General features: G+C 39.3%; 1 protein-coding gene across 4 annotated transcripts; it reads right to left on the bottom strand.

The window, feature by feature from the left end:
* Positions 1 to 468: 468 nt before the first annotated feature.
* LOC147625634 (uncharacterized) lies at positions 469 to 4,576 on the bottom strand. 4 transcript variants are annotated; one of them, XM_086817153.1, is made up of 8 exons: positions 4,418 to 4,526; positions 4,146 to 4,185; positions 2,958 to 3,046; positions 2,567 to 2,648; positions 2,274 to 2,336; positions 2,099 to 2,162; positions 1,166 to 1,398; positions 469 to 909 (listed from the first exon to the last, which is right to left on the bottom strand). In XM_086817153.1, exons 3-8 carry the CDS (start codon positions 2,976 to 2,978, stop codon positions 875 to 877), a joined length of 498 nt encoding a protein of 165 aa, XP_086673279.1. In that variant the 5' UTR covers positions 2,979 to 3,046; positions 4,146 to 4,185; positions 4,418 to 4,526; the 3' UTR covers positions 469 to 874. The 4 variants fall into 4 exon arrangements, with proteins under 4 accessions (XP_086673279.1, XP_086673280.1, XP_086673278.1 ...); XM_086817154.1 differs by lacking the exon at positions 4,418 to 4,526 and adding an exon at positions 4,264 to 4,369; XM_086817152.1 differs by lacking the exon at positions 4,146 to 4,185 and having other exon boundaries at positions 4,418 to 4,576.
* Positions 4,577 to 12,682: the final 8,106 nt, after the last annotated feature.

The following is a 12,682-nucleotide window of genomic DNA, read 5'->3' on the forward strand; positions in this document are numbered from 1 at the left end:
ATGGAAAAAAAATACTATAACGCAGAATGGAAGGATGCCAAAATTAGGGTTCTGCCTTCAGTACAGCAAGCATGGCCTTCTGCCATGGCCAGAGAGCAAAACAAGATCCGCCATAACCCGGAGTTTGCACATCTGCAAATGATTAGTGGGCAACTCTGGCAAACAATTTCTCGAAACACTAACAATCAGCAGAGCAAATAAGTTTTTGCTTTGAGACCTACCTTGCCTCAACGCTTGAGGTGAGAAAGACAAGTTGAGGCCAAGCCTGGAGAGGGCGAGTGAAGACCACATACATATCTGAAGAAGAAGGTGACACCCATGACCAGTTGTCAAAGCTAGAAACCAAAAATCCCCGTAGTGCTGCCTGCCGTAAACAAAGAAACCAAGACTACTGCTAAATTCTCAAAGAACCAGTTTTCCCAATTGAACTTTGCCACATCTCCAAAGCTAACAATGGCAAACAAGATGGTCACACAAGTACCCATATCATAAAAAGCAGATTCTTGTTCTCATAATTTGTTCCAAGCCTAATATGATATGCAAACCAGGCAAGTTTAGATCATGCACACAGTTATCAAGTAGGTATACAATCATAATAATCACATCAGTTCTCACAAGCACTTTGGCCAGGACCAGGTGCTCTTTAGCACCACCCATTATACAGCAAACTGTTTCATACTCATCTCGCAAAATCATCACTCAATGTTCAAGACAAAGATGTGGTACTAAGAAACTTTCTCCTTTCTCCATATATATGTGTGTATAGAGGACAAAACAGTCCATGCCATTGTCAATTCACAGGCATTTCACATCTATCAAGAAAAACGACAACACTTCTATTCCCCTTGTCGAGTTTTTGGCTTCTCCTCTGTTGCTAGCTTGCTGATCTAGTCAAAGACTCTGTCTCAACTGCAAGAAAAGCAATCTATAAGATACAGACCATGCTACCCCAATCAACAAAACCAACCAATAACCAACACTCCTGATTGCGTACACAACACATGCCCCAACTGTGTCGGTAAAACTATATATGAACAAACCCCATCTCTAGCACATGACACACTTTATGACAAGTCCACATGGCACAAATGATTCTACACTCTTGTTTGGTTCCTCTTAATGAGTCGTGATTTAAAGTGTAGTAGGCAGGAAACGTAATGCACACCTATATCCTTTCTCGCTGACTCTGCAAACCCATGATCCACATCTTCTTCATGTTCATCCTCTGTCAGCAACAAGTTGTCTTCTTCAGGGATGGAACCACCCGAGAGACTCCTCTTCAAAACATGGGCACAAGGCTCCCTTGGGACCTTGCCTTCATCTGCATCAACTTTTGCCAAAGCCATCCGGTCTTCATCATGCTTCTTCACATAATCATCCTCATGGATTGGCACTGATCTGACAACATTAAGTTCAAAACTAAAATACACGACAGAATTGAGCGGAGATTTGTGCATGTGTGTGTGCCTCTATGTGTGCGCATACATACATACATACTATATGTGCGTGGGGATGTGTATATGCGTGCAATGGCTACATGTTCAGTAGATTCCCAATACATATGGTTTTCCCATCCTGACAAGCAAAGCCAATGGGCATATATGTAAACAGACATGGAGATACATGCATACTTTGCATACATGCCTGCATAAGTGTACATACATACATATATGTGCGCATTAGCTACATGAACAGCAGGTTTCAAAAACAAATGGTTTTCTCATCCCACCATGTGCAAAGCCGTTGTGCAGATTTAAAAGTTAGGCCTTCTCTTCCCCCCCCCCCCTCTCCTCTTGAGTTGGCCAACTCTACCATGAGCAAAATACCGATTCCTTCTTCACAGCATCTGTTATAGGATTGGTTTTCCGAGCATAATGCTCCACAAAACACTGTCAGCCCCAAAAATCCATGAAGTTCATACATATCTGCTGGGGCTGGCCACATCACAAAGGCTTCCACCTTGGTTTGATCTAGCCAAATCTCATAGACATGGCCCCAAAAGGTGACCTTGAAGGAGCTCCAAAAGCAAGGCAATAACTCAAGTTGATGATAATCACCATCGTTAACTATATGATTAAAATATATGCTTGAAGGATACGAATACCCAAGAATTGTAGGAGTCACACCAATCCTGCAGAAAACCTCGGCAACACCCTTCCAGGCTGCTCATAAACCATTACAACATGTATGAGACACCAAAGGTGGTCACTAATGAACTCTTAGACACGATATCTAACCATGACAGATAAGAGATTTAGAGGGTAACCTCTTACCGCTTCTGAAACTCCACACCTTTTCCTTCACAACTTCGATTGTTTCATCCAATAACCCAGGTTCTGTAATGCAAACGTACAGATAAAGAACAAAGAATAAAATATAAAAACTATAATACTAAAGCTGGTTACACATAACGGTCCCCACCTGTGAAGGGGCCATCATTGGACAGGCAATATTGCCCATCCAAGTCCCTGCCTGCATCACACAGGCAGGTATCCATCTGTGTCCAGCCTAAGTCGAGGTCATTAATCTTGATGCTAAAGATATATATATCATCTGCATTACCAACCTGTGAAATTGCATGTTGAGAAAGCCTTTTGACGGGGTTCTGGACACGACAAATTCCACTCGGTACTAGTAAAAGAAACTTCCTGCAAATAAGAGAACCAATTAGCTTAGCTGAGTATGACTAGGTTAAGCTGTTCTCAAAAGGGTGGCTTCACAAAGCTTGTAGAAGTACACCCACTAATGCAACAACAAGGAAGGCTAAGGGGCTTTGCAAATATGCAGAGGATGGGCAGGCAAGCTGCTAGATAACCAGCAATATTGCCTGCTGTCCAAACTCAAGACCTCCCCACCCACTTCAGTCAGATATCTGACGAGCTTTGAGCTGGTCGGGCAACTTCTAATAGTTGTTTTGACATTATTTCAGTCTTGGTGAGTTATTACACACAACCTACCTGGCCTGCATCCTTTGCCATGAAAAGTAATGATGAAGGTGCTCATCAAAAGAGCACAGCACGCCCCCTTTATCCTTCACAGCAGCTAACTGTTACACACACTCAAAAAACTTCACTCTTTACTTCAAGGATATTACTTACACACAGCGCCTTGCAAGACCAAATGTGACTATTAACACATGCCGGTGAGGGTTAGAAGAAATCTCCAAAACAAAAAACAAAAACAAGAATGAACAAACATGTTTTTTTTTAAAGCACACATGCAGGCGTGCCCTAATAGCCACCCAATTTTCCTGTTAGACACAGCACACAATGAGGGGCATGTTTGCGTGGTGATTCGCAGTTCTATCATGGTATTTCTACAGCAAAAAGAAATCACCTCTCTCTCTCTCTCTCTCTCTCTCTCTCTCTCTCTCTCTCTCTACACACACACACATGTATGTATGTATGCATGTATGTATAATGAGGACCCAACAGAATAGTTGGGTGGCCACCATCACACCCCTTAAACCTCCTTTGCGCTCATGTCCCCTCCTATCCCATCGGTAGGAGATGACTAGGAGAAATAACATGTCCAAATCTGACCAGCTACTGGAATCCTGAAACCAGAACTCGAGAACTAAAGCTTTGCCTTATCATGTCCAAACTTTCAAACACTCATTCTAACATTCGTAAGTCCAGACATAATGCAGTGTTTAGACATTAAAAAATACTATAACCCATCCTCTTGTATAAAGAACTCACCAGATTTTCTCAATTGCGTGATCAATATTCTGATTAAGCTGGTCTAATGAGGGGCGGAAGGAAAGAAGAAGGGAGGGGGGGGTATGCCCTAATTAGAAGCATGTGTTTAAGAGACACAGAAACCTGGTTTAGCTAGACCAAAACCTGGGTATGATGGTCAAATTACAGTTAAATAGCATGTGTTTATAAGATCCAGAAAATGGCTAATCCTGGTCTGATGAGGGGGGGCAAAAGAAAGGAGAGCCCAGATTAAGCAATCCAATAGCATGTGTTGAAGATGGTTAATCTCGTATTGTGAATGTGGAGAAAGGGGCAGCCAATAACCATGTTTTGAAAAGACCCATAAACATGGTTTGTCTACATCAAATATCAAATCAGAATGTGATTAAGAAGGCCCCCAAAAGGATGAAGAGGGCAGTTACAGTGGCCAGTTAAGAAGAAAACCTGATTTTGCTAAACGCCCAAATCAATCCCTGGAATGAGCCTGCAAAAAATGTCTCTACGTGTGTGTATGTACAGATCCAGTTCTCAAAGTTGCGCAATGAAAAAACATGATTCATACCTGATCTCTCACAAACAAGAAGAGAGATCTCTCTCTCTCTCTCTCTCTCTCTCTCTCGTGAGAGAACGAGAGAGCTGGATGGAAGACTTTACAGTCAACTCTCTCTCTCTCTCTCTCTCTCTCTCTCGACAAATCAAAATAATAGCAAACTGACCTAAAGAAGCCCATTTTTGCAGAAGCAATAGCCCAGATGCGAGAGAAAGGTGATGAAGACAAATCTTGCTCCTGTAATATTAGAGAACTCACCCCATTTTTAAAAAAAAAACCTTTATTTTTCTCCCTTCAAGATATTATTATTGTGCACTATTGGTTTTTTAAGGCAGGCCTAAACTTCAAGCTATTATTTATTATGCACTATTGGCTTTTTTAAAAGCAGGCCTAAACTTTAAAGACACCATGACCCTTGCAAATGAGTAGAAAATAAAGACAAATATAGATGGCTTGTGTTTTTTTTATCCAAGATACAGAATGCCAAAAACAAACTTCACACCATGAATGTTTTGTGTAAACCCTCCTAATTTGTACACAGATAGGTTCTTTAAAAAAGGTTCTTTAAAAATCAACCCCTAGGGTGCTAGAGCACAATGGAGCATTTATGCCCACATACATGGCCCTCCCACGATGGGTGCATGAAAATATCCAATGCTTTTTACACACACAAGGCATCCTCTTTACAACAAACTAGAGGTTGTTACCATATTCTGGGCATGGATGGACACATATGTGGGCCTCACCACAAGAAATCACTTAGCATGTTGACCACACAAGAGGGACTCCTATGGAAAGATGTAAGCATTAGTGCAATGTACTAACCATCTAAGTTTGTAGCTCTTTTATAACTATCTATGAAATCATTTGTAGTGTAATTATGCTGATGGAGACTTGAAGTAAGTGGGATAACTACTCCGCTATTGGTGTAAGGTACCAACATTTGTATTGGAAGCTCACGGTTGGCCCTTTATAAAAATCAACTTGAAAGACATAAGTGGGTTAAATCTCCCCCACCATGAGAGTGGCTCACGTCGTCTTCATGGTGTATTTAAATATATATCCTTGTACAAAAAGCAAGAGCCAAAAATATGGATCTCCACATTAGGCTTGCATAAGCCTAAATACAAAAATGTGAACACTCTAAGGTTCACTCATGAAATATACCTATTGTATATCAAAATGTTGCACGCTAATGTGCACATAAAATATCACTGCCCACTGCCAAATAAATAATCACCACACGCCATGCATCAATAGATTTCCATCGAAGCAAGCCCAATGGATCCATCCACATCCCGCACACTAACCCTGCCACTCATCTGCACTAACATTCACAATATAAGCTCAAAATATGTGACAAGTTAGAGGTGATCAGTCTCACTCGCACATAAAATAAATATCAATCAAATAAATAAATACCAAATAATACGAATAATTCCAACATTCCTCCCTAGTGAAAAGCAACTGTCCTCAGTTGCTAAACATTGTGTAGCAAGGGCATGGTCTGGAATCCACTGAGATTCTTCTACAGGTCAACAAGTTAAAAGACGTCAAGGAAAACAGTATGAGCTACTCATGCCTTTACCCATTCCCGCGGCACCATGGGAAGAAATTTCTATGGACTTTATAACTAGTTTACCTACCACATCTTCTCGAAATGTTATGATATGGACAATTGTGGATAGGTTTAGTAAGCAAGCTTTTCTCATTGCATGTCATAAAACATTGAATGCTTCAAATGCTGCATAATTGTTTATCAAAATTGTCTTCACAAATCATAGATTACCTGAAGTCATTATTTCAGATCGTGATTCTCGTTTTGGTAATCATTTTTGCATGGCCTTATTTTCAAACTTAGGCACAAAGATTGATTTTAGTTCTGCATATCATCTAGAAAGTAATGGACAAACTGAGGCCACAAATAGCACGATTTTAGATCTTTTAAGGTCTTACACTATCTCATCTCCCTGCAAATTGGGATCAATATTTGCATCTTTTGCATTTTGCATAAAATAACACACCTCATACAACCACTGACAATGCTCCTTTTGAGATTGTCTATGGTAAGAAACTTCCAAGTCCAATTACTAGGCTTTCTCATGGAGTTCCAGCAGTGGTCAATGATTTTACCGCCGTGACTCATAACCGTATTTTGGCCAAAGCTCGTGAGTCTATTCTTAAGGCTCAACAAGCTTACACTAGACAGACTAACAAGCATAGAAGACCAAAGACTTTTGAAGAAAATGGTTTAGTTTGGCTTCGCATAGAAAAGCACAAACTAAAGTCCCTTGAGAAACATCCATCCATTAAATTATCTCCATGATTTTATAGGTCTTTTGGAATAACTGCTAAGATCAATGACAATGCTTATCGTTTGTCCCTTTCTGACCATTGGAATATTCATAATTCCTTTCACATTAGTCTACTTAGACCTTTTAAAGGTACACCAGAAAAAGATCTATAAGGAAGTGTAATGCCATGACTCATAACTGTATTTTGGCCGAAGCTCGTGAGTCTATTCTTAAGGCTCAACAAGCTTATACTAGATAGGCTAACAAGCATAGAAGACCAAGACTTTTGAAGAAAATGATTTAGTTTGGCTCTGCATAGAAAAGCGCAAACTCAAGTTTGAGAAACATCCAGCCATTAAATTATCTCCATGATTTTATGGGCCTTTTAGAATAACCTTTAAGATCAATGACAATGCTTATCGTTTATCCCTTCCTGACCATTGGAATATTTATAATTTCTTTCACATTAGTCTACTTAGACCTTTTAAAGGTACACCACCCTCTATCCCCGTTTATGATGACCCACCTCTCCTAGAGGCTGATAACAAAAATTTTAGTTGCTGAAGTAATTCTTGATCTCGTGAGCAAACTACAACTCACAATGGCAATGTTTATGTCAGATATTTGTTTAAGTACAAGAATCATCCCGATACAAAGACAAGCAACATCATGTTTTAATTATGGCCAATAAAAATATTCTTCTATGGTGCGAAGTGTAGTGAGAATGCCACGATGACCAACACATGGGGGACAATCCATCTCTTCAAGAATAAAAGATTTATAAGGAAGTGTAATGCATAAACGCTTTTGAAAGAAAATGAAACCATCATTATATGCATAATCATGAAGAGGCAACCAATTATTAGTTTCTAACTTGTGCCAAACATTAGAAAAATCAAGATCTGTAACATATGAATCACGCATATTATGCAATGAATGAATGTCAGGCACTGAAATGTTAGAAATAGAAGGTCGTTGACTAAGTGCGTCAGCCACTACATTATCTTTACCAAGTTGATATTGGATAAGAGGATGAAAACTCTGAATAAAAGATGCCCATTTAATATGGCGGTCTAAGATAAGAGGTTGATTAAGAAGATATCTAATACTTTGTTGGTCTATCTTAATCATAAACTCAGAACCCATAAGATAATGTTTCCACATGCGTAAGGCATGTGGAACTGCTAATAACTTCTTATCATATGTACTATACGAAAGTTCATAAGGTCTCAATTTTCTACTCTCATAAGCCAAAGAATGTCCATCCTACATGAGGACAATACCGATTCTTGAGCCACTAGCATCAATGACTACAAGGAAGAACGGTCGAGTAAAGTCTGAAAGTTAGAGGATAGGGCCATGAGTCAACAAATATTTGTCTATCAAGTGATTTTTTTTTTGCTTTCGCCCCATCGAAAAACTAGACCTTTCTTAAGCAACATTGTCAAAGGAAGTGCTATCAATGAGAAATTGCGAACAGACTTCCTAAACCAGCCAAACCAAAAAAATATCTAACTTCTTTAACACATGTTGGAATAGGCCAAGTCTCAATATCTAACTTCTTTAACACATGTTGGAATAGGCCAAGTCTCAATAACTTTTACCTTTTTTGGATCAATTTTGATACCTTCACCTAAAACAATGTGGCCTAAGTACTCAATTTCATATTGGAAAAAGAGACTTTTATCTGGATGAGCATAAAGTTGATTTTCTCTAAGAAGATTAAACACTAATACAAGATGCTCTTCATGTTTGGCATGATTCTTACTAAAGACAAGCAAATCATCAGGTGCATTGGAGTGATATCATTTCCATTAATAGATCCTTTCATACGAAGCAAAGAGTGAGTGATTGAAGTACCTGTCGATCCTTTCATACGAAGTAAAGAGCGAGGAGTGATTGAAGTACCTATCGATTCGCTTTGCATACCTACTTCTTCATTGTTGAGTTGTTCTTCCGTCCAATCCGGAGTCGTATCACCATCACCATCACCATCGTAGAATGTGTCGTCTTCAATATTATGAAGTTGTGCCACTTGAGTAGGACGAAAGGTACACCTGTCGGCTTGATGTTCCACTCGATGACACTTAAAGCATGTAGGCACATTATTGCCTTGACGAGGTTGGGTAAGGCAAGGAGTGGGTGCATTACTATTGTGACTAGAATTGGGTTTCGGGTGTACATTGCTTGGGTGCGTAGTATTAAAATTATTCTTTACATTTGAATTGGAAAAAGTGTGTGCATTGCTACTACCATTACCAAAAATACCATTATTACCATTCCATGGACGCAGTTGTTGTGATGAAGGAGATTGATAAAATTGAGGGCATCGAAAGAAGATCAGAAACCTTGATTCCCCACGAAAGAAGATTGCCAATTGGGTGGAAAAGCATACTGACCACTGCGAGGTAATTGAAAAGGCAAACCTTTCTTGCGCTCGGAATCATGAGCAAGAGAGATTATGTCATCAAGAGAAATTGGCTTGGACATGTTCACATCCGCTTGAATAGTTGTCTCAAGACCATCTTCATACTTTTGTTGGAGTGACTCTTCACAGGAACATCCTCAAGCATACGAAGCATAAGAAGTGATTGCCAAAATCTCTCCGTGTATTGAGAAACAATATCAGGATCTCTCATGCGGAGAAGATTCGATGCTCAACGAGTGTTAAGGTGGAATTGTGGAGGAAGAAAAGCAGACTTGAATTTTTCTTCGAATTGATCCCATGTGAGAGGATTGGTAGGACCCATGCGAAGTGCGTTCCACCACCACAAAGAAGCTCAATCACTCAAATGATTAGTAGCACACTTTATTTTATCTTCCTTCGAGAATCGTTCACCAGCAAAATAATCATCAAATTGAGTCAACCAAGAAAGAACTAAATGACCATCTTTTTTTTGGTCAGATTTGGAGAACGTGAATGCGCGACAACTGATCTTGGAGTCCTTGTGAGTTCGTTTGTGAGTCGAAAACGGATTTGAGAATCTTGCTCAAGCAATCATCTTCGAGAGGCATGACATCAGGAGATTCTTCGAGAGGCATGACATCGAGAGATTCTTCGTGAACACGTTGGCGTTTGCATTGTTCTCTTCAAGTTGCATCTCAAGTAGAAGAATGTGCTTCTCCAAAGTAGGAGCGGGAAGAGGTGACACATTCGAAATGGTTGGTGGTTGAGTGCCATCATTAGAATCCATGGATGTAGATGCTTGGTAGAAATCGGGGATGTAGAGGAAAACAAGGATTGGAAAAATATACCCCTTCAAAAGATATATATATATATATATATATATATATATATATATATATATATTGGGTTTTTTGTTTTCTTTTTGGTTTTTTAAGTTTTTTTAAATACTTCTTTTTTACTCCTCTCTTCTCTCTCTCTCTCTCTCTCTCCTTCTTCTTCTCTTTCCCCTTCTCTTCTCTCTCCTTCTTCTTCTCGCCATGCACCATGCGTCAATAGATTTCTGTCGCGAAGCAAGCCCAATGGATCCATGCACGTCCTGTACATTAACCGTGTCACCCACTGATCTAGACTGACATTCACAATATAAGCTCAAAATATGTGACAAGTTAGAGGTGATTAGTCTCGCTTGCACATAAAATAAATATCCATCAAATAAATCCATAAATGCCAAATAATGCGAATAATTCCAACAATTTGAGCATGCAAGATGGTAAGAAAAGGGCACTTGAAGTTTGTATCTTCTTTCAAACTCTCAAAATATTACAATAGTGATCTTTCTTTGATATGAACTTGTGATATTTTCCTCTTGTAGGCTGATATATCTTGAAAGAATGTATCTAATGTGATAAAAATGTGACCCTGATCACCAAATTGCTTTTCGCACATTTAAGAACATATTTCAGCTCATCATCAAAATATAGAGGAGTTGCAAAATCTGGTATGCAATGATAACGTTTGAAAATTGATCTCCCCCTAAAATCTCTCTCTCTCTCTCTCTCTCTCTCACACACACACACACACACGAGAAATCCCTAAAATCTCTCTCTCTCTCTCTCTCTCTCTCTCTCTCTCTCTCTCACACACACACACACACACACACACACACACACACACAAAATCTGGTATGCAATGATAACGTTTGAAAATTGATCTCCCCCTAAAATCTCTCTCTCTCTCTCTCTCTCTCTCTCTCTCTCTCACACACACACACACACACACGAGAAAACTCTTTAGTTCTTTCTCTTTCTCACTCCCTCTCTAAGAATGCTTTTTTGCTCCATTCTCTTCAAGCTTATGTGGCTACAAAAGACTCTCTCTCTCTCTCTCTCTCTCTCTCTCTCTCTCACACACACACACACACACACACACGAGAAAACTCTTTCGTTCTTTCTCTTTCTCACTCCCTCTCTAAGAATGCTTTTTTGCTCCATTCTCTTCAAGCTTATGTGGCTACAAAAGACACACTCTCAATAGTGGCCACCAAACTAAGAAGAAGCAGAACAAGGTAATCCATACCCCATACATTCAGGGTCAAAATTCTATAATGTCCTTTCATCTCCTCCCTTTCTACACCTTTTTTTGTAGTGAAACATCATGATCATGAATCATCCACTTATGCATGTGATAAGGATGCTATGTGATGGGGTTAACACTTGCATCCTCAACATGATGATCCACTCAACATGGCTAGGTAAGAACCATGGTTGTGGAAAAGGTGAGCTATGTGATAAGGCTACATGTGATAATAATGCTATGTGATGGGGTTGACACTTGCATCCTCAAAAGGATGATCCACTGGACATGGCTAGGTAAGAACCATGGTTGTTGAAGAGGTGGAGCTATTAGGCAAACTTGTTTCTATGTTTGTTATGTAGCTAAAAAAACATTACAATAATTCTTTGCATACAAGTAACCCCTGTCAAATTTCTGGACATGGCTAGGCAAGAACCATGCATGGGTGGTTATGGAAGAGGTGGAGCTATTAGGCAAACTTGTTTCCATGTTTGATTATATGGCTAAAAAAACATTCGGTTTCATGATAATTATTCTTCGCATACATGGAACCCTTGTTAAATTTTCTTATGCCTTTTATATTGAGGTCAATGTGGGTCTTATGTTTCATGATAATTATTCTTTGCATACTAGCAACCCTTGTCAAATTTTCTTATGCCTTTTATTTTGAGGTCAATGTGGGTCTTATGTCAGTAGGAGCCACTCTTTATCACTCCTTCACATGCCTTTTAATTTGGTGTCTTAGTTTAGGTGTGGTGTCTGTGGGCTTAGAGCTATGACTTCCTAAAACCTATATCGGGGTATACCTTGAGGACCCTTTATGCATTGATCCTTTGAAGATCCTCCAAACCCATTCAATTTCCAAGGCCCACCATTGGTGGGACTCCTTGTTAACATTCCAATTCTATGGCTTGGTGCTTCAATCACATTTTCCATAGCCTTCTGGTGGTGCTTATGTCATTATTGCTCTCACTCCAATGTAGGGTAGATTGTGTTCTCAAGTTATTGATTACCAGCATGGCTTCCATTATTTAGATAAAGCACTGCATTATTCCTTACATCATGGCTTGAAATTAAGCCATCATGAGGGTTGTATTCTCTATAGTCAAGATTTGTGGGAGTAATTTTAAAGTAGAAGATGCTTCCATGATTTTATTTTAGGGTAGGCCCCCTTGGAACTTATGCCTGGGCACTTTGGTGTGCTCAATTGGGCTATATCCACATAGCCTACACTTAGGCATACAAAAAAAATCCTAACCCCTTTGGCTAGCCCTAGTTGCTCTCCTAAGTGTTTCACCCATCTAGACTTAGGACGTTACCAACAAACACACTATACATCCTTGCATCTTTGCAAGTGGGTTACATGTCCTATGTGGGACTAAAAAGATAAAAAATGACTAACCATTCAAAATATCTCCCATATCTAAGGACATATCTAAGTTACCAAAGAAAAAAGGCCTTGCTCATTCAACTTTTTAATTGGTTATCATACTAGAGACAAGTCTAACGTTCTCAAATAGTCTCTTATTACATTTTATATGCTTGAAATTAAAGGGTGATTATGGATACATCAAACTCATCATAGTGATTTAAACACAATTTAATAATTCATATGCTTATCAAATTCATGATTATACAAATTCCCATTTGGGTATCT

The sequence above is a fragment of the Cibotium barometz genome, chromosome 23 (genome assembly GCF_041138505.1).
Source record: "Cibotium barometz isolate CiBa-2024 chromosome 23, ASM4113850v1, whole genome shotgun sequence".
NCBI classification, from domain to species: Eukaryota; Viridiplantae; Streptophyta; class Polypodiopsida; order Cyatheales; family Cibotiaceae; genus Cibotium; species Cibotium barometz.

What these genes read in the sequence shown, in the direction of transcription:
- LOC147625634 (XM_086817152.1), bottom strand. Translation starts at nt 2,978, where the DNA reads ATGGCAAAGGATGCAGGCCAG. An exon ending in GGTGTGGAGTTTCAGAAGCG is followed by an intron (nt 2,163 to 2,273) that starts GTAAGAGGTTAC and finishes GTTTATGAGCAG; the next exon opens with CCTGGAAGGGTGTTGCCGAG. An exon ending in GTCAGCGAGAAAGGATATAG is followed by an intron (nt 910 to 1,165) that starts GTGTGCATTACG and finishes CTTTTCTTGCAG; the next exon opens with TTGAGACAGAGTCTTTGACT.